At 51.3% G+C, this 21,846-nt stretch overlaps 1 protein-coding gene across 5 annotated transcripts in view; it reads left to right on the forward strand.

Moving 5' to 3' along the window:
- LOC121841178 (chromodomain-helicase-DNA-binding protein 7-like) overlaps positions 1–21,846 on the forward strand; it is a 114,913-nt gene that overhangs the window by 47,538 nt on the left and 45,529 nt on the right. For 3 of the 5 annotated variants that reach the window (XM_042307969.1, XM_042307966.1, XM_042307968.1), the window contains exons 3-5: positions 6,602–6,746; positions 12,838–12,963; positions 13,084–13,146. In XM_042307969.1, the coding sequence (XP_042163903.1) occupies positions 6,602–6,746; positions 12,838–12,963; positions 13,084–13,146 (334 nt within the window). Of the gene's footprint in view, positions 1–6,601; positions 6,747–8,686; positions 8,790–12,837; positions 12,964–13,083; positions 13,147–21,846 lie in introns of those variants that run through there. The other 2 variants (XM_042307971.1, XM_042307967.1) reach the window with 2 other exon arrangements.

Below are 21,846 nucleotides of genomic sequence, written 5' to 3' on the forward strand. Positions count from 1 at the left end.
GTATGGACCTGGAAAGTATGACATTACTTTGTAGGCTATCTCTGCAGTAGACTGCAACTCCTCCCCCTTTGGCAGATCTATCTTGACGGAAGATGTTATAGTTGGGTATGGAAATCTCTGAATTTTTGGTGGCCTTCCCGAGCCAGGATTCAGACACAGCAAGGACATCAGGGTTAGCAGAGTGTGCTAGAGCAGTGAGTAAAACAAACTTAGGGAGGAGGCTTCTGATGTTGACATGCATGAAACCAAGGCTTTTACGATCACAGAAGTCAACAAATGAGGGTGCCTGGGGACATGCAGGGCCTGGGTTTACCTCCACATCACCCGCGGAACAGAGAAGGAGTAGTATGAGGGTGCGGCTAAAGGCTATCAAAACTGGTCGCCTAGAGCGTTGGGGACAGAGAATAAGAGGAGCAGGTTTCTGGGCATGGTAGAATATATTCAGGGCATAATGCGCAGACAGGGGTATGGTGGGGTGCGGGTACAGCGGAGGTAAGCCCAGGCACTGGGTGATGATGAGAGAGGTTGTATCTCTGGACATGCTGGTTGTAATGGGTGAGGTCACCGCATGTGTGGGAGGTGGGACAAAGGAGGTATCAGGGGTATGAAGAGTAGAACTAGGGGCTCCATTGTGAACTAAAACAATGATAACTAACCTGAGCAACAGTATACAAGGCATATTGACATTTGAGAGAGACATACAGCGAGGCATACAGTAATCACAGGTGTTGGATTGGGAAAGCTAGCTAAAACAGTAGGTGAGACAACAGCTAATCAGCTAGCACAACAACAGCAGGTAAAATGGCGTTGACTAGGCAACGGGGCCGACAGATAAAACATAAACAAGCAGAATGGAGTACCGTGATTAATGGACAGTCCAGCGTGCATCAGCTATGTAGCCAAGTGATCAGTGTCCAGGGGGCAGCGGTGGATGGGGCAGGGGAGCTGGAGTGGCGAGTGTTATCCAGGTTGAAAAAAAACTAACAATGACTAAATAGCTTGTAGCTAGTTAGCTGGTTAGCTTCTGGAAGTTCTTGAGTGTGTTCTAAAAATTAAAAAAATGGCGATTCCGTGTCACATTGGGTGAGGCAGGTTTCCGGAAAGGTATAAACAGATTAAAAATCAAAAAGAGATAGAAAGTGAGTATGGGTCCGGTGCGTGTTTGGGACGCGGCGATTCAGACGGTTAGCAGGCCTGTGCTAACAAGCTAACAGTTCGTAGGTCCGGGCTAAACAAGCTAGCAGTTAGCAGGCCGAGTTTAGCAAGCAGGGAGATAGCGAGGGCTAGAGAGTTGGGCTTTGGGGGGCGTCACGATGGGGTGAGTCTGTTTATTCCTCTTCATGCGGTGACATCGATATACCGGTCGTGGGCCCGGGTATTGTAGCCCAGGAGTATGCTACGGTGGTAGTACAGGTGCGCTGGCCGGGCTAGCTTCACGCTAAGTGGGTGGAAGCGCTAGCCAGGAGTAATCATCCGGGGTTGCGGTTTAGCTAGATAGCTAGTTGTGAAGATCCATCTGAAAAATGTTCCGTTTGCGGTGGGAATCCGGGGATGAAAAATAAATAGGTCCGTTATGCTCTGGTTAGAGTCGCGTTGTTCGAACTGGCGAGAGCTTTCCGAGCTAAAGGTTAGCTTAGCTGATGACCGGTTAGCTGAAGACCGCTAGCATAGCTGGTGGTTAGCTGGCTAGCTTCAGTTGAGGGGTTCCGGTTCCGAAGTAAATATAAATACTTTAGGAAAAATAGCTACATTGGGTGAGGCGGGTTGCAGGAGAGTATTTGGAAGCTTAGGTTTAGCAAAATGTTTTTGAAGAGATATGCGAAGAAAAATATGTAAAAAAAACGAAAAATATACGATATATACAAGGGACACGAGACAGGACGACTTACTGCTACGCCATCTTGGCTTTTTTTTTATACATATATGTATGTATATGTGTATGTATATATGTATGTATATATATATATATATATGTATGTGTCATTTGCACTGTGTCAGGTGGCAGTTTGGCTTAAACCGATGAGGAGAGAGTGGACTTATTTGTCCCCTGCTTGCCTAACCAGCTTCACTGACATGGGTGGAGTGTGAGGCTTCAGGCAAGAGGGGGACAGTCCGTGAGCCAATGGCAGGTAGGTAACAGGCTGGCTTTTGACCTTGTTTGTGTGCTTGGTCATCCTGGGAGAAAGCTGAGCTATTAATAGCTGCCCGTTGTCTCCTGTGTCATCACTCCTCTTGCTGCCACACCCACAGATGGGTTTGACGTGGTGTGTCCTAGATTTGTTTGCACTGCACACAGCTGTCAGGAAGGAAGCACACCTGCAGCCACCTCACCTGTGTGTGTTTCTCTCCCTGAATGCAAACAAACTAAACCATGTGTTAACCCTTAAGGGCTCAGACACACCAAAAGTGTTTGCTGGCTAAGAGTACCCCTGAACAGAATTTGCTGACCGTGTGCGCACCTATTTTGCAAAAAAATGTCGTCCGACGTCTACAGCGGGTCGTCCCTAAAACAACGCGCAGAGGAACGCTATGCATTTAGAGGCGTGGTACTACAATGTCTCCTGCTCATACTGAACGGACAGAAGTGCCTTCAGCCCCCAATCAGCACACACAGATCTCACCATTCCATCTGTTTATCTTGTTGCTTACTCTCTCTCTGCATCGAGGCACCTCCCCTCCCAAGCCAGTGACATGACTGAGATAACCGTACCTTGTTAATGTCTCCAGAGTTATTGCAGGCACTATGCTGAAGCTCTGTGTATATACCCCTGTGTACATGTGTTGCCCTTAGCAAGTATGCAAAAGTGTGTGTGGGGGTGGGGGGGCAGGAGGAGGAAGTGTCAGGGGGTCTAGCTGTGTATGACTCTTCTCACCAGCGAACGGCAGATGTCCTGTAACTCCCCCTCTGACCTTCTTCCTTCCCTCTCCTCCTGCTGGAGGACCACATGCCTAAATGCCACCCAGTGCACCTCAGACACTGCATTCCAGATGAATTCCAGTGGTCCACTTCAACAAATCCCACTTGTTAATGTAGTTAAGCACCATAATGGCCGACTGGTATTTTAGCCCTACATACTAGAGCCACCATCTTCTAAAACCTAGTATTTCACATCCGGCCATGATTGGGAGTCACATAGGGCGGCGCACTATTGGCCCAGCGTCGTCCGGGTTTGGCGTCATTGTAAATAAGAACTTGTTCTTGCCTAGTTAAATAAAGATTACGTTTTAAAAAACAATTCTATAACAGCGTTGGTTAGAGGCGTTAGCGGAGGCAGCAACACAGAGGGCTATCTTCCTCCTTCCCTGGTTGCATACACACAGCCTTGAACCCTGCCCACAAGCCATTGTTACTGGAGAGCAGTATTAAGGAGTATGTGGGATAGTAGGGAAGAGAAGGAGTGGTTAGGAGAGAAAGGGAGACTTGATAGCGGGGTAGAGAAGGAGTGGTTAGGAGAGAAAGGGAGACTTGATAGCGGGGTAGAGAAGGAGTGGTTAGGAGAGAAATGGAGACTTGATAGCGGGGTAGAGAAGGAGTGGTTAGGAGAGAAATGGAGACTTGATAGCGGGGTAGAGAAGGAGTGGTTAGGAGAGAAATGGAGACTTGATAGTGGGGTAGAGAAGGAGTGGTTAGGAGAGAAGGAGACTTGATAGTGGGGTAGAGAAGGAGTGGTTAGGAGAGAAGGAGACTTGATAGTGGGGTAGAGAAGGAGTGGTTAGGAGAGGAGACGACTTGATAGTGGGGTAGAGAAGGAGTGGTTAGGAGAGGAGATGACTTGATAGTGGGGTAGAGAAGGAGCGGAGACGGGAGAAGAGGTTGAGAGGCTGACTAAGTGGAAAGAGATGGAGAAGGAAAGATGGGTGAGAACTGGGGAAAGGGACATTAGGTCAACAGAGAAAAGATGGGTGAGAACTGGGGAAAGGGACATTAGGTCAACAGAGAAAAGAGGGGTGAGAGAACGGGGGACAAGGGACATTAGGTCGACAGAGAAAAGAGGGGTGAGAGAACGGGGGAAAAGGGACATTAGGTCGACAGAGAAAAGAGGGGGACAAGGGACATTAGGTCGACAGAGAAGAGGGGGAAACGGGGGGGACATTAGGTCGACAGAAAAGAGGGGTGAGAGAACGGGGGGAAAGGGACATTAGGTCGACAGAGAAAAGCAAGAGAATGAGAGCGAAGGGATGAAGAAGCTGATCAATAAGATGTAGCAGTAGAATGAAAGGAGAGAGCTAGAGCCTCTGATTGTTAGAGGAAGATGCATTGGAGAGGAGTGGACCGAGAGGAGCAAGACTGTGGTTGACTAGGAGGGGGGAAGATGGAGAAGCTTATCTAACCAAGATGAGAGAAACAGGGAAACGCAATGGAGTTACATAGTTATGTACACTGAACAAACATATAAAGGCAACATGTGAAGTGTTGGTCCTATGTTTCATGAGCTGAAAGAAAAATATCCCAGAAATATTCCATAAGCACAAAAAGCCTATTTCTGTCAAATGTTGAGCACAATTTTGTTTACATCCCTGTTAGTGAGCATTTCTTCTTTGCCAAGATAATCCATCCACCTGACAGGGGTGGCATAACATGAAGCTGATTAAACAGCATGATCATTACACAGATTCACCTTGCGCTGGGGACTGTAGGGCACTCTAAAATGTGCAGTTTTATGTCACAACACAATGCCACAGATGTTTCACATTTTGAGGGAGCATGCAATGTTCTCCAGAGCTGTTGCCAGAGAAATAAATGTTCATTTCTCTACCAATGTCGTTTTAGAGAATTTGCCAGTACGTCCAACCGGCCTCACAACCGTAGACCATATGTAACCATGCCAGCCCAGGACCTCCACATCCGGCTTCTTCACCTGCGGGATCGGCCGAGACCAGCCACCCGGTTTGTACATGAAAGTGTGGGTTTGCACAACCATAGAATTTCTGCACAAATTGTCAGAAACAGTCAGGGAAGCTCATCTGCGTGGTCATTGTCCTCACTAGGGTCTTGACCTGACTGCAGTTCAGCGTCATTAGACTTCAGTGCTCACCTTTGATGGCGACTGGCACGCTGGAGAAGTGTGCTCTTCGTGAATGATTCCCAGTTTCATGTATGGTGTCGTGTGGGTGAGTGGTTTGCTGATGTCTACGTTGTGAACAGAATGCCCCATGGTGGTGGTGGGGTTATGGTATAGACAGGCAAGAGCTATGGACAACGAACACAATTGCATTTTATTTATGTCAATTTGAATACACAGAGATACCGTGACGAGATCCTGAGCCCCATTGTGCCATTCATCCACTGCCATCACATTTCAGCATACTGCATGTTCCCATGTCACAAGGATCTGTACACAATTCCTGGAAGCTGAAATGTCAGTTCATCCATGGCTTGAATACTCATCAGACATATCACCCACTGAGCATGTTTGGGATGCTCTGGATCGATGTGTACGACAGCTTTTTCCAGTTCCGACCAATATCCAGCAACTTCGCACAGCCATTGAAGAGGAGTGGGAAAACATTCCACAGGCCACAACAGCCTGATCAACTCTATGTGAAGGAGATGTGTCGCGCTGCATGAGGCAAATGGTCCCACCAGATACTGACTGGTTTTCTGATCCATCTTCTTATTTTTTTAAGATCGCTGTGACCAGCAGATGCACATTTGTATTCAGTCATGTCAAATTCATAGATTAGGGCCTAATTCATTCACTCAAATAGTTCATTTAAGGAAATCAGACAAAATCAGTACAATCTTTTGAAATGGTTTCATGTTGCATTTTATTTTTGTTCAGTGTAGCAGCAGTAGGAGGAGATAAGTGATAGAGGGAGAGGAGTAGAGTGTCTGAGTAGAGCAGATGGCTCCAGCCTGTGGAGTCCAGCCAGAGGAACAGGTGCAGATCACGTGACCGCGGGTTACCAGGGCGATGTGATTGCTCTTGGCTGCAAATGAAAGTAGAGGGGGACCCTAGAGTAGAGCCAGCAAGGGAGTGAGCTAAGGAGAGAGGGGGGGTTGACTGCTCACCTCCAGGGCTTTGTGTAATCTGTGGCAGGGAGGAGCGGTCTCGCTCTCTATGCGGAAAGAGACACACAGCTTCCCTCTCCTCTTCCCTTCTCTAGCTGTTCATGTTTCAACCGTCCGTCATCCAGCCTCAAGGAAATGAATTGACCTCAAACTGTTAATTTAAAACATGGCATCTCCAAGATGGTTACTAGAAATCCCACGACTTCCATCTCATTGTGTATCTGAACATCAACTTTGAAACCACAGGTTTATCTTGCTAAATGCTCTTGTGTACGGATTATTGTTGATTGTTCCAACAGTTATCAAAATGGTTTCCGCTGGTGTCTACGGTGGGTCCTCATGCTGTGGAAAGTCTATATAGTGGAAGCAGATGATGAGTTTTTCAGGAGTTTAAAGATTGTGGTGTAAGGTTAACTATACTTAGGCCAGTGTATCCTAACTCCAGTCCTTCAGTGCAAAAATGTATGCTGTTGAATGTATGCTCTTTCATATCAACCTCTCGTTCATCCTTCTCTTCCTAATCCCTTCCGTCCTCTTCTCTGTCGCTCTTTCATCTTCTCCTAACCCCTCTTCCCCTCCTGCCTCTAGAAGCACTAAGAAGGTGGAGTCAGCGGAGGGCAGTGTCAGCAGTGTGAAGGAGACTAAGAGGATGAGGGAGCCCTCGGTCAGCTCTGATGTGGAGAAGTCACCCCCAGGCCCCTCCGATGAGGACAACGACGATGACGGTGTCCAGGTACACACACACACCCCCACTGTAACATTAGTGACACACACAGTAACATCAGTTTTGAGCTAACCTAAAATAGCAGGTGTAAAATAAATGCTTGAAACTAGATCCCCTACATACTGGCCTGAAGCTAGATCCCCTACATACTGGCCTGAAGCTAGATCCCCTACATACTGGCCTGAAGCTAGATCCCCTACATACTGGCTTGAAGCTAGATCCCCTACATACTGGCCTGAAGCTAGATCCCCTACATACTGGCCTGAAGCTAGATCCCCTACATACTGGCCTGAAGCTAGATCCCCTACATACTGGCCTGAAGCTAGATCCCCTACATACTGGCCTGAAGCTAGATCCCCTACATACTGGCCTGAAGCTAGATCCCCTACATACTGGCCTGAAGCTAGATCCCCTACATACTGGCCTGAAGCTAGATCCCCTACATACTGGCCTGAAGCTAGATCCCCTACATACTGGCCTGAAGCTAGATCCCCTACATACTGGCCTGAAGCTAGATCCCCTACATACTGGCCTGAAGCTAGATCCCCTACATACTGGCCTGAAGCTAGATCCCCTACATACTGGCCTGAAGCTAGATCCCCTACATACTGGCCTGAAGCTAGATCCCCTACATACTGGCCTGAAGCTAGATCCCCTACATACTGGCCTGAAGCTAGATCCCCTACATACTGGCCTGAAGCTAGATCCCCTACATACTGGCCTGAAGCTAGATCCCCTACATACTGGCCTGAAGCTAGATCCCCTACATACTGGCCTGAAGCTAGATCCCCTACATACTGGCCTGAAGCTAGATCCCCTACATACTGGCCTGAAGCTAGATCCCCTACATACTGGCCTGAAGCTAGATCCCCTACATACTGGCCTGAAGCTAGATCCCCTACATACTGGCCTGAAGCTAGATCCCCTACATACTGGCCTGAAGCTAGATCCCCTACATACTGGCCTGAAGCTAGATCCCCTACATACTGGCCTGAAGCTCGTAACACTGTTTTTGTCCTCGTTATCTCCTGCACTGTTCAACCAATCTGGTAAATGTGGAGGAGAAGACTGAGTCTCCTTTTTAACATCCAAAAGTGGAAGTCATGTGGCAGGCTCTCTTTCCATTTCCTCTGAAAACCAGAACATCCGGTTGTTGGGGGACTCTGCAGAGGCTAGTTGTAAACACACACCGTAACATCGGTGGTACAGTAGATGGACATACACTTTCCAAATTAAATGCAAAAAAGTTATCCAATGTTGGCATGAGCCTGGGGGTGGCGTAGTGACAATATAAGCAAGCAGCACTTTTCTACAAACATCCGCTATTACTCTTAATCATGGAAGCTAGTGGTGTTTATTGTAGAACAAGTTTGGGATGAAACTGTTCAGCACCACAGAACGCTCGAATAGAAACGTATTGGAACAGAGATTACACATTCAGAACCTCTTAACCCAGGTCTATCTGCGACGTTCTAGACCCTCTATGAAGATGTCTGTGTTCATTTATTGACATACTTCTGGTCTTAATTGTTTGAATAAATTATTTAGCCATACAAAAGTAGTGTTAGGGACTAGGGTGCAGATTGATATATATATATATATATATTTGCAGGTGCTCAGGGCAGGTGCTCAGGGCAGGTGCTCAGGGCTCCAGTGTGAGCATTTCACTCGTGAATAAAAAGTATTATGTTGAAAGTATTTCTGCCGTCTTGTTTCATAACTGGTCAATTAATCACACAACGTCAAAGAACTATGACTCCTATAGCCTATCCCACCTCGCTCTGCAACACTGCTTGGCTGAAGCGCTGAGTGGAAGATTTGTTTTTAGAAGCGCTGTGGACAGGCATAACAGTTGGTCTAGTTTACTTGAAGTGAGAATTTGTCCTTGTGTTTCTTGGTCTATTTACATTGTTTTGTTCACAGGTTGTTTTTCTATGTTTGAGTTTCAGCTGCTAGAGAAGACAACACGGCTATTAGTCAGACTCTCAATCTCACAGGCACATGACTCTGGGGTTGCATTACCACGGTAACCCCCCACCTTTAAAGGGGCAGGTGAACCTTTGTCTTATCTCTGATATTTTGGTTAAAAGACCCAGGTCTCAAAAAAATCATAAATGAATTTACTTCTTACAAGTAATGCATGTATTGTTTTAGAAACATTACAACACATTTTTTTTGTTGCTTTCATTTTTTGTGGCAATATTTGGCCTGGTAAAAAAATCTGAGTGGCTGGTAGATTTTTAAAAAATCTAAAAGTACATTTTAGGCCCTATTTGTGTGCGTATTGAACAGGACCCAGGTGTGTTATGACTGTAGTCTTAATTCAGGGCCGTTAGCCCAATATGGTACACCTGTTTAATGCCTCTCTCTTACACACGCCGCTCTCTTACACACGCCGCTCTCTTACACACGCCGCTCTCTTACTCACCTCGCTCTCTCTCTCACCTCGCTCTCTCTCTCTCACCTCGCTCTCTCTCTCTCACCCCTCTTGCTCGCTCTCTCACCTCGCTCTCGCTCTCTCACCTCGCTCTCGCTCTCTCACCTCGCTCTCGCTCTCTCACCTCGCTCTCGCTCTCTCACCTCGCTCTCTCTCTCTCACCTCGCTCTCTCTCTCTCACCTCGCTCTCGCTCTCTCTCTCACCTCGCTCTCGCTCTCTCTCTCACCTCGCTCTCTCTCTCACCTCGCTCTCTCTCTCTCACCTCGCTCTCTCTCTCTCACCTCGCTCTCTCTCTCTCTCTCTCACCTCGCTCTCTCTCTCTCTCACCTCGCTCTCTCTCTCTCTCACCTCGCTCTCTCTCTCTCTCTCACCTCGCTCTCTCTCTCTCACACCTCGCTCTCTCTCTCTCTCACACCTCTCTCTCTCTCTCTCTCACCTCGCTCTCTCTCTCACCTCGCTCTCTCGCTCTCTCTCTCATCTTGCTCTCTCTCTCACCTCGCTCTCTCACCTCGCTCTCGCTCTCTCACCTCGCTCTCGCTCTCTCACCTCGCTCTCTCTCTCTCACCTCGCTCTCTCTCTCTCACCTCGCTCTCTCTCTCACCCCGCTCTCTCACCCCGCTCTCTCCTCGCTCTCGCTCTCTCTCTCTCCTCGCTCTCTCTCTCTCCTCGCTCTCTCTCTCTCTCTCACCTCGCTCTCTCTCTCTCTCTCACCTCGCTCTCTCTCACCTCGCTCTCTCTCTCTCTCACCTCGCTCTCTCTCTCACCTCGCTCTCTCTCTCTCTCACCTCGCTCTCTCTCTCTCACACCTCGCTCTCTCTCTCTCTCTCTCACCTCTCTCTCTCTCTCTCACACCTCGCTCTCTCTCTCTCTCTCACACCTCGCTCTCTCTCTCTCTCTCACACCTCGCTCTCACCTCGCTCTCTCGCTCTCTCTCTCACCTCGCTCTCTCGCTCTCCCTCTCTCTCGCTCTCTCTCACCTCGCTCTCTCTCACCTCGCTCTCTCTCACCTCGCTCTCTCTCTCACCTCGCTCTCTCTCTCACCTCGCTCTCTCTCTCCTCGCTCTCTCTCTCTCACCTCACCTCGCTCTCTCTCTCACCCGCTCTCTCTCTCACCCCGCTCTCTCTCTCACCTCGCTCTCTCTCTCTCTCTCACCCCGCTCTCTCGCTCTCACCTCGCTCTCTCACCTCGCTCTCGCTCTCACCTCGCTCTCCTCTCCTCGCTCTCTCCTCTCGCTCTCTCTCTCTCACCTCGCTCTCTCTCTCACCTCGCTCTCTCTCTCTCACCTCGCTCTCTCTCTCTCTCACCTCGCTCTCTCTCTCTCTCTCTCTCACCTCGCTCTCTCTCTCTCTCACCTCGCTCTCTCTCTCTCTCACCTCGCTCTCTCTCTCTCTCACCTCGCTCTCTCTCTCACACCTCGCTCTCTCTCTCTCACACCTCGCTCTCTCTCTCTCACTCACACTCTCTCTCGCTCTCTCTCACCTCGCTCTCTCGCTCTCTCTCTCACCTCGCTCTCTCGCTCTCTCTCATCTTGCTCTCTCTCTCTCACCTCGCTCTCTCACCTCGCTCTCGCTCTCTCACCTCGCTCTCGCTCTCTCACCTCGCTCTCTCACCTCGCTCTCTCTCTCTCACCTCGCTCTCTCTCTCTCACCTCTCTCTGTCTCTCTCACCCCGCTCTCTCACCCCGCTCTCTCCTCGCTCTCGCTCTCTCTCTCTCCTCGCTCTCTCTCTCTCCTCGCTCTCTCTCTCTCTCTCTCACCTCGCTCTCTCTCTCTCTCTCTCACCTCGCTCTCTCTCACCTCGCTCTCTCTCTCTCTCACCTCGCTCTCTCTCTCACCTCGCTCTCTCTCTCTCTCACCTCGCTCTCTCTCTCTCTCACACCTCGCTCTCTCTCTCTCACACCTCGCTCTCTCTCTCTCACACCTCGCTCTCTCTCTCTCTCTCACACCTCGCTCTCTCTCTCTCTCTCACCTCGCTCTCACCTCGCTCTCTCGCTCTCTCTCTCACCTCGCTCTCTCGCTCTCCCTCTCTCTCGCTCTCTCTCTCTCGCTCTCTCTCTCTCGCTCTCTCTTACCTCGCTCTCTCTCACCTCGCTCTCTCTCACCTCGCTCTCTCTCACCTCGCTCTCTCTCTCACCTCGCTCTCTCTCTCACCTCGCTCTCTCTCTCACCTCGCTCTCTCTCCTCGCTCTCTCTCTCTCACCTCGCTCTCGCTCTCTCTCACCTCGCTCTCTCTCACCCCGCTCTCTCTCTCTCTCTCACCCCGCTCTCTCTCTCTCACCTCGCTCTCTCTCTCTCTCTCTCACCTCGCTCTCTCTCTCACCTCGCTCTCTCGCTCTCTCTCTCTCACCTCGCTCTCTCGCTCTCACCTCGCTCTCTCACCTCGCTCTCGCTCTCTCACCTCGCTCTCCTCTCCTCGCTCTCTCCTCTCGCTCTCTCTCTCCTCTCCTCGCTCTCTCCTCTCCTCGCTCTCTCCTCGCTCTCTCTCTCCTCGCTCTCGCCTCGCTCGCTCTCCTCGCTCGCTCTCCTCGCTCTCTCTCCTCTCCTCGCTCTCTCCTCGCCTCAGCTCGCTCTCCTCGCCTCGCTCGCTCTCCTCGCCTCGCTCGCTCTCCTCTCCTCGCTCTCTCCTCTCCTCGCTCTCTCTCTCTCCTCTCCTCGCTCTCTCTCTCCTCGCTCTCTCCTCTCTCTCTCTCCTCGCTCTCTCCTCTCCTCGCTCTCTCTCTCCTCGCTCTCTCCTCTCCTCGCTCTCTCTCTCTCCTCTCCTCGCTCTCTCTCCTCGCTCTCTCTCTCTCCTCTCCTCGCTCTCTCCTCTCCTCGCTCTCTCTCTCTCCTCGCCTCAGCTCGCTCTCCTCGCCTCGCTCGCTCGCCTCGCTCGCTCTCCTCGCCTCGCTCGCTCTCTCGCTCTCTCTCTCTCCTCGCTCCTCGCTCTCTCCTCGCTCTCTCTCTCTCTCCTCGCTCTCTCTCTCTCCTCTCCTCGCTCTCTCTCTCTCCTCTCCTCGCTCTCGCTCTCTCCTCGCTCTCTCTCCTCGCTCTCTCTCTCCTCGCTCTCGCTCTCTCCTCGCTCTCGCTCTCTCCTCGCTCTCTCTCTCCTCGCTCTCTCTCTCTCCTCTCCTCGCTCTCTCTCCTCTCCTCGCTCTCTCTCTCTCCTCTCCTCGCTCTCTCTCTCCTCGCTCTCTCTCTCTCCTCGCTCTCGCTCTCTCTCTCTCGCTCTCTCTCTCCTCTCCTCGCTCTCTCTCTCCTCGCTCTCTCCTCTCCTCGCTCTCTCTCCTCTCCTCGCTCTCTCCTCAGCTCGCTCTCCTCGCCTCGCTCGCTCGCCTCACTCGCTCGCTCTCCTCAGCTCGCTCTCTCGCTCTCCTCACCTCGCTATCTCGCTCTCCTCACCTCGCTCTCTCGCTCTCCTCACCTCGCTATCTCGCTCTCTCGCTCTCCTCACCTCGCTCTCTCGCTCTCCTCAGCTCGCTCTCTCGCTCTCCTCAGCTCGCTCTCTCGCGCTCTCTCGCTCTCCTCAGCTCGCTCTCTCGCTCTCCTCAGCTCGCTCTCTCGCGCTCTCTCGCTCTCCTCAGCTCGCTCGCTCTCTCTCTCGCTCTCTCTCTCTTCTCACCTCGCTCTCTCTCTCTCTCGCTCTCTCTCTCTTCTCACCTCGCTCTCTCTCTCTCTCTCTATAGAAGCGTCGTTCTAGTCGTCAGGTGAAGAGGAAGCGCTATACAGAGGAACTGGAGTTCAGGATCTCAGACGATGATGGAGATGTTTCCCCCGCTCCCAAGTCGCCCTTCAACACCTCTGAACAGCAGGTCAGCACCCACAATGTGTGCAGGTGTGCATGCGTTCCAGAGAGAAAATGTGTGAATAGGTTTGTGCTCATTGCTCTTACATTTGACTGTGCTAATGTTGTTCAATCTGTGTGACTGTAGGAGGTGGAGACAGAGGGGCCTGTGGTGGAGAAGATTCTGTCCATACGCATGGGGAAGAAAGAGGTGAGACAGCTGGGTCTGTAGAGAGAGAGGGTATCAGTGCCCTGGTGTCATCTTATGATGTGCTGCTCAACCAGCTCCAAGCAGATTACACACCCACATACCCTGTCTCTTAGACAGCCACTTCATAGAGCAGTCTAGAAGTGGTCTGGAGAGGACACACTAGCGGTGGTCCGGCGACTTCTTTTCACTCTTTCTGTGCTTGTAGTTGATCCCTTAAACAGTGTTTTTATATTTTGTTTCGTTACGGAGAAAATTGGTAGACACATTGTTCGGGGTCGACACATTGTTCGGGGTCGACACATTGTTCGGGGTCGACACATTGTTCGGGGTCGACACATTGTTCGGGGTCGACACATTGTTTGGGGTCGACACATTGTTTGGGGTCGACACATTGTTCGGGGTCGACACATTGTTCGGGGTCGACACATTGTTTGGGGTCGACACATTGTTTGGGGTCGACACATTGTTTGGGGTCGACACATTGTTCGGGGTCGACACATTGTTTGGGGTCGACACATTGTTCGGGTCGACACATTGTTCGGGGTCGACACATTGTTTGGGGTCGACACATTGTTTGGGGTCGACACATTGTTTGGGGTCGACACATTGTTTGGGGTCGACACATTGTTTGGGGTCGACACATTGTTTGGGGTCGACACATTGTTTGGGGTCGACACATTGTTGGGGTCGACACATTGTTTGGGGTCGACACATTGTTTGGGGTCGACACATTGTTTGGGGTCGACACATTGTTTGGGGTCGACACATTGTTCGGGGTCGACACATTGTTCGGGGTCGACACATTGGCTACATTGCGTTGTGAAACTGTCTGAAAATGCTCCAAACGAACAAAGTATTACATCAGAATCCCATTCTACATTAACTCTCAACAATTTGTAGTTATTTTTAAATGCTCCACTGTCCCATGAATCCATATTTGCATATATTTTTTTTCAACATCAATTTATGGCACAGTGGAGCATTTCTTTAATAAAATGCAGTGCAGAGACTTCATTTAGTTGGTGTGAATGTAGTGCAGAGACTTCATCTAGTTGGTGTGAATGTAGTGCAGAGACTTCATCTAGTTGGTGTGAATGTAGTGCAGAGACTTCATTTAGTTGGTGTGAATGTAGTGCAGAGACTTCATCTAGTTGGTGTTTTCTAATATGCTTGAGACATATTTGCATATTGCATTATAGTCAATGGCAAGTGATGACCCAGCAAAATGTCTCCCAATTTTCTCTAATGAAAGCAGGAAAACAGTTTGGTGGGGATCCACTATAATCAGTGAAAATGGGTGAGGTGACACTTTAAACGTCCAGGTTCTTCATGGTGACTATCTGTTGTTTCCAGTGAAGGGTGGTAGTGTAGTTCTAGTAATGGTTGTGGAGAGAGGTAAAGTAGGGGATGAGATGCGTGTATACGTGGTGAGAGGTGTGTGTGTGTATGCGGGGTGAGGTGTATGCGGGGTGAGGTGTGTGTGTGTGTGTATGCGGGGTGAGGTGTATGCGGGGTGAGGTGTATGCGTGTGTGTGTATGCGGGGTGAGGTGTGTGTATGCGGGGTGAGGTGTGTGTATGCGGGGTGAGAGGTGTGTGTGTGTGTGTATGCGGGGTGAGGTGTGTGTATGCGGGGTGAGAGGGTGTGTGTGTGTGTGGGGGTGAGAGGTGTGTGTGTGTGTGTGTGTGTGCGGGGTGAGAGGTGTGTGTGTGTATGCGGGGTGAGAGGTGTGTGTGTGTGTGCGGGGTGAGAGGTGTGTGTGTGTATGCGGGGTGAGAGGTGTGTGTATGCGGGGTGAGAGGTGTGTGTATGCGAGGTGAGAGGTGTGTGTGTGTGTGTGTGTATGCGGGGTGAGAGGTGTGTGCGTGTGTATGCGGGGTGAGAGGTGTGTGTGTGTGTGTATGCGGGGTGAGAGGTGTGTGTGTGTGTATGCAGGGTGAGAGGTGTGTGTGTGTGTGTGTGTATGCAGGGTGAGAGGTGTGTGTGTGTGTGTGTGTGTGTGTGTGTGTGTGTGTGTGTGTGTGTGTATGCGGGGTGAGAGGTGTGTGTGTGTGTGTGTATGCGGGGTGAGAGGTGTGTGTGTGTGTGTGTGTGTGTGTATGGGTGAGAGGTGTGTGTGTGTGTATGCGGGGTGAGAGGTGTGTGTGTGTGTGTATGCGGGGTGAGAGGTGTGTGTGTATGCGGGGTGAGAGGTGTGTGTGTGTGCGGGGTGAGAGGTGTGTGTGTGTGTGTGCGGGGTGAGAGGTGTGTGTGTGTGTGTGTGTGTGTATGCGGGGTGAGAGGTGTGTATGCGGGGTGAGAGGTGTGTGTGTGTGTGTGTATGCGGGGTGAGAGGTGTGTGTGTATGCGGGGTGAGAGGGTGTGTGTGTGTATGCGGGGTGAGAGGTGTGTGTGTGTGTGTGTGTGTGTATGCGGGGTGAGAGGTGTGTGTGTGTGTGTGTGTGTATGCGGGGTGAGAGGTGTGTGTGTGTGTATGCGGGGTGAGAGGTGTGTGTGTGTGTGTGTGTATGCGGGGTGAGAGGTGTGTGTGTGTGTGTGTGTGTGGGGTGAGAGGGTGTGTGGGGTGAGAGGTGTGTGTGTGTGTGTATGCGGGGTGAGAGGTGTGTGTGTGTGTATGAGAGGTGTGTGTGTGTGTGTGTATGAGAGGTGTGTGTGTGTATGCGGGGTGAGAGGTGTGTGTGTGTGTATGCGGGGTGAGAGGTGTGTGTGTGTATGCGGGGTGAGAGGGTGTGTGTGTGTATGCGGGGTGAGAGGTGTGTGTGTGTGTGTGTGTATGCGGGGTGAGAGGTGTGTGTGTGTGTGTGTGTGTGTATGCGGGGTGAGTGTGTGTGTGTATATGCGGGGTGAGTGTGTGTGTGTGTGTGTGTGTATGCGGGGTGAGAGGTGTGTGTGTGTGTGTGTGTGTGGGGTGAGAGGTGTGTGTGGGGTGAGAGGTGTGTGTGTGTGTGTATATGCGGGGTGAGTGTGTGTGTGTGTGTGTGTGTATGCGGGGTGAGAGGTGTGTGTGTGTGTGTGTGTGGGGTGAGAGGTGTGTGTGGGGTGAGAGGTGTGTGTGTGTGTGTGTATGCGGGGTGAGAGGTGTGTGTGTGTGTGTATGCGGGGTGAGAGGTGTGTGTGTATGAGAGGTGTGTGTGTGTGTGTGTATGCGGGGTGAGAGGTGTGTGTGTGTATGCGGGGTGAGAGGTGTGTGTGTGTGTGTGTATGCGGGGTGAGAGGTGTGTGTGTGTGTGCGTGCGTGGGTGAGAGGTGTGTGTGTGTGTATGCGGGGTGAGAGGTGTGTGTGTGTGTGTGTGTGGGGTGAGAGGTGTGTGTGGGGTGAGAGGTGTGTGTGTATGCGGGGTGAGAGGTGTGTGTGTGTGTGTATGAGAGGTGTGTGTGTGTGTATGCGGGGTGAGAGGTGTGTGTGTATGCGGGGTGAGAGGTGTGTGTGTGTATGCGGGGTGAGAGGTGTGTGTGTGTGTGCGTGCGGGGTGAGAGGTGTGTGTGTGTATGCGGGGTGAGGTGTGTGTGTGTGTGTGTGTGTGTATGCGGGGTGAGAGGTGTGTGTGTGTGTGTGTGTGTTTATGCGGGGTGAGAGGTTGTGTGTGTGTGTGTGTGTGTGTGTGTGTGTGTGTGTGTGTGTGTATGCGGGGTGAGAGGTGTGTGTGTGTGTGTATATGCGGGGTGAGAGGTGTGTGTATGCGGGGTGAGAGGTGTGTGTGTGTATGCGGGGTGAGAGGTGTGTGTGTATGCGGGGTGAGAGGTGTGTGTGTGTGTGTATGCGGGGTGAGAGGTGTGTGTGTGTGTGTGTATGCGGGGTGAGAGGTGTGTGTGTATGCGGGGTGAGAGGTGTGTGTGTGTGTGTGTGTGTGTATGCGGGGTGAGAGGTGTGTGTGTGTGTGTATGCGGGGTGAGAGTGTGTGTGTGTGTGTGTGTATATGCGGGGTGAGAGGTGTGTGTGTGTGTGTGTATGCGGGGTGAGAAGTGTGTGTATGCGGGGTGAGAGGTGTGTGTGTGTGTATGCGGGGTGAGAGGTGTGTGTGTGTATGCGGGGTGAGAGGTGTGTGTGTGTGTGTATGCGGGGTGAGAGGTGTGTGTGTGTGTGTGTGTGTGTATATGCGGGGTGAGAGGTGTGTGTGTGTGTGTGTGTATATGCGGGGTGAGAGGTGTGTGTATGCGGGGTGAGAGGTGTGTGTGTGTGTGTATATGCGGGTTGAGAGGTGTGTGTATGCGGGGTGAGAGGTGTGTGTGTGTATGCGGGGTGAGAGGTGTGTGTATGCGGGGTGAGAGGGGTGTGTGTGTGTGTGTGTGTGTGTGTGTGTGTGTGTGTGTGTGTGTGTGTGTGTGTGTATGCGGGGTGAGGTGTGTGTGTATGCGGGGTGAGGTGTGTGTGTGTGTATGCGGGGTGAGAGGTGTGTGTGTGTGTATGCGGGGTGAGAGGTGTGTGTGTGTATGCGGGGTGAGAGGTGTGTGTGTATGCGGGGTGAGAGGTGTGTGTTTGCGGGGTGAGAGGTGTGTGTGTGTGTGTTTGCGGGGTGAGAGGTGTGTGTGTGTGTATGCGGGTGAGAGGTGTGTGTGTGTATGCGGGTGAGACGTGTGTGTGTGTGTGTGTATGCGGGGTGAGAGGTGTATGCGGGGTGAGAGGTGTGTGTGCGTGTATGCGGGGTGAGAGGTGTGTGTGTGCGGGGTGAGAGGTGTGTGTGTGTATGCGAGAGGTGTGTGTGTGGTGTGAGGTAGGTGGGTGTGTGTGTTTGCGAGAGAGGTGTGTTTGCGAGAGAGGTGTGTTTGCGAGAGAGGTGTGTGTGTGTGTGTGTTTGCGAGAGAGGTGTGTGTGTGTGTGTTTGCGAGAGGTGTGTGTGTGTGTGTGTTTGCGAGATAGGTGTGTGTTTGCGAGAGAGGTTTGTGTTTGCGAGAGAGAGGTGTGTGTTTGCGAGAGAGAGGTGTGTGTTTGCGAGAGAGGTGTGTGTGTGGGAGGGAGGGAGGTTTGTGTGTGAGCTGTGTGTGTTTGAGGGGTGTGTGTGTAGGGAGAGGTGGGGTTTGTGTGTGAGTGACCTGGGTGGAGTTTGTGTGTGTGAGTGGAGTCTGTGTGTGAGTGATGGAGAGGTGTGTTTTGTGTGGTGGTTGTGTGTTAGTGAGTGGGGTTGGTGTGTGTGTGTGTGTGTGGAGAGAGGGAGAGTGTGAGTGGTGTACTATTTTCTGTGTATGATGTCTGTATGGGGAGTGAGTGGGGTTTGTGTGTGAGCGCTGTGTGGTGGTTGTGTGTGTTTGTGTGTGAGTTGGGTTTGTGTGTGTGAGGGAGAGGTGTTTGTGTGAGTGAGGTGGGATTTGTGGATGGAGTGAGTGGGGGGGTGCGGACAGGGGTGGTGTGTGTGTGTAGGGAGAGGTGTGTGTGTAGGGAGGCTGGGTGTGTGAGGACATGATTATTGATGGGCGGGGGTGTGGATTGAGGGGGTGTAGAGAGGGGGGGTATGTGAGTGGTGTTTTTGTGTGTGTGAGTGGTATATGTGTGAGTGATTGAATGGGGCTTGTGTGAGTGAGTGTCATATTTTGTGTGTGTGAGTGGTATATGTGTGAGTGATTGAATGGGGCTTGTGTGAGTGAGTGTCATATTTTGTGTGTGTGAGTGGGATATGTTTGAGTGGGGTATTTTGAGTGAGTGGTGTAAGCTGTTTGCGGTTTGTGAGTGTGAGTGGGGTTTGTGTGTGGGGTTTGTGTGTGTGAGTGGGGTTTGTGTGTGGGGTTTGTGTGTGTGAGTGGGGTTTGTGTGTGGGGTTTGTGTGTGTGAGTGGGGTTTGTGTGTGAGTGGGGTTTGTGTGTGTGAGTGGGGTTCGTGTGTGTGTGAGTGGGGTTTGTGTGTGTGTGGAAGGTTTGTGTGTGTGAGTGGGGTGTGTGAGTGGGGTTTGTGTGTGTGTGTGGGGTTTGTGTGTGTGAGTGGGGTTTGTGTGTGGAGAGGGATGTGTGTGTTTTTGTGTGTGAATGATTGAGGAATTTTGTGTTAGAGTCGGGTTTGTGTATGAGTCGTATATGTGTGAGTGAGTGTGTGCTGGTTGCGTGAGGGTGTGGCGTGAGGGGATGTGGAGAGAGAGGGGGGTATGTGAGTGGTGTTTTTGTGAGTGAGATATTTTGTGTGTGAATGGGGTTTGTGTGTGTGTCAGTGAGTGGGGTTTGTGTGTGTGAGGGGTATATATGTGAGTGAGTGGGGTTTGTGAGTGATGTGTGTGTGAACTGTGTGGTTTGTTTGATTTGAGTGTGTGGTTTGATTGTGTGAGTGGGGTTTGAGTGAGTGTTTGGGGTTTGAGGGGGTGTGTGGAGTGAGGGGGTGTGGACTGAGAGGGGGAGTGGAGTGAGAGGTGTGTGTGTGTGTGTGTGTGTGTGTGTGTGTGTGTGTGGAGGAGAGAGGGGGCTTTGGGCGGGGGTGTGGTGGAGAGAGGGGGGGGTGGATAGAGGGGGTGGTTGTGTGTGAGAGGAGTTTGAGTGTGTGTTTTTTTTTTTGAGTGGGCTTTGTGTGTGTGTGGAGTGAGACAGGGTGTGTGTGTGGACATGTGGAGTGAGAGAGGGGGCTGTGGACAGAGGGGAGGTGGAGTGAGAGACGGTATGTGGTGTTTGTGTGTGAGTGGGGGCTATGTACGGGGGTGTGTGGAGTGGGGGTGTATGTGAGTGGTGTTTTTATGCGTGAGTGTCGTGGTGTGTGTGAGATTGGGGTTTGTGTGAGTGGGGGTGTGTGGAGTGAGATAGTGGTGGGTGTGTGTGGATTGATGGGGGTGTGTGAGAGAGGGGGATCTGTGTGTAGAGGAGAGGGGGCTGTGAATAGGGGGTGTGGAGAGGGTTGTTGACATGGGGGTTGTGTGTGTGATTCGTGTCTTCGTGTGAGTGATTTGTGTGATTGAGTGTGTGGGGTGAGTGTGAGGTTTGTGGGTGGGGGTGTGTGTGGAGAGATGGGGTTTGGACATGGGTGGTGTGTGTGTGTGAGAGGGGGGGGGTGGAGTGAGGGGGGCTATGTACGGGAAATGCTTACTGGCAGGTTCCTTATTGACAAGTCAACAACAATAAAAAGTAATAGAAGAATTTCAACACAAAGTAAATGGCTAAGTAGAATAGAATTAACATTTTAGCACAAGTATAATGCAGGAAGTCATAGAATATAGTCCAACATTTCCACGTATCATGGAAGGGGCATAGGGGCCATGGGTAAGGGGTCATCGTACAGCACCACGTGGAGATGGTTGGGGGGGGTTATTGATCTTACAGCACCATGTGGAGATGGTTGGGGGGGGTATTGATCTTACAGCACCATGTGGAGATGGTTGGTGGAGGGGGGATATTGATCTTACAGCTCCATGTGGAGATGGTTGGTAGGGGGGTTATTGATCTTACAGCACCATGTGGAGATGGTTGGTGGGGGGGGTATTGATCTTACAGCACCATGTGGAGATGGTTGGTGGGGGGGTGTATTGATCTTACAGCACCATGTGGAGATGGTTGGTGGGGGGGGGTATTGATCTTACAGCACCATGTGGGGGTGGTTGGTGGGGGAGGTATTGATCTTACAGCACCATGTGGGGGTGGTTGGTAGGTGGGGTTATTGATCTTACAGCACCATGTGGAGATGGTTGGTAGGGGGGGGTATTGATCTTACAGCACCATGTGGGGGTGGTTGGTGGGGGGAGGTATTGATCTTACAGCACCATGTGGGGGTGGTTGGTAGGTGGGGTTATTGATCTTACAGCACCATGTGGAGATGGTTGGTGGGGGGGGGTATTGATCTTACAGCACCATGTGGAGATGGTTGGTGGGGTGTATTGATCTTACAGCTCCATGTGGAGATGGTTGGTAGGGGAGGGGTGTATTGATCTTACAGCTCCATGTGGAGATGGTTGGTAGGGGGGTATTGATCTTACAGCTCCATGTGGAGATGGTTGGTAGGGGAGGGGTGTATTGATCTTACAGCTCCATGTGGAGATGGTTGGTAGGGGGGTGTATTGATCTTACAGCTCCATGTGGAGATGGTTGGTAGGGGAGGGGGTGTATTGATCTTACAGCTCCATGTGGAGATGGTTGGTAGGGGGGTATTGATCTTACAGCTCCATGTGGAGATGGTTGGTAGGGGTATTGATCTTACAGCTCCATGTGGAGATGGTTGGTAGGGAGGGGGTGTATTGATCTTACAGCTCCATGTGGAGATGGTTGGTAGGGGGGTATTGATCTTACAGCTCCATGTGGAGATGGTTGGTAGGGGGGTATTGATCTTACAGCTCCATGTGGAGATGGTTGGTAGGGGAGGGGGTGTATTGATCTTACAGCTCCATGTGGAGATGGTTGATAGGGGGGTATTGATCTTACAGCTCCATGTGGAGATGGTTGGTAGGGGAGGGGGTGTATTGATCTTACAGCTCCATGTGGAGATGGTTGGTGGTGGGGGGTTATTGATCTTACAGCACCATGTGGGGGTGGTTGGTAGGTGGGGTTATTGATCTTACAGCACCATGTGGAGATGGTTGGTGGGGGGTTATTGATCTTACAGCACCATGTGGAGATGGTTGGTGGTGGGGGTTATTGATCTTACAGCTCCATGTGGAGATGGTTGGTGGTGGGGGTTATTGATCTTACAGCTCCATGTGGAGATGGTTGGTGGTGGGGGGGGTTATTGATCTTACAGCACCATGTGGAGATGGTTGGTAGGGGGGTATTGATCATATAGCACCATGTGGAGATGGTTGGTGGG

Source organism: Oncorhynchus tshawytscha, linkage group LG28, assembly GCF_018296145.1.
Source record: "Oncorhynchus tshawytscha isolate Ot180627B linkage group LG28, Otsh_v2.0, whole genome shotgun sequence".
NCBI classification, from domain to species: Eukaryota; Metazoa; Chordata; class Actinopteri; order Salmoniformes; family Salmonidae; genus Oncorhynchus; species Oncorhynchus tshawytscha.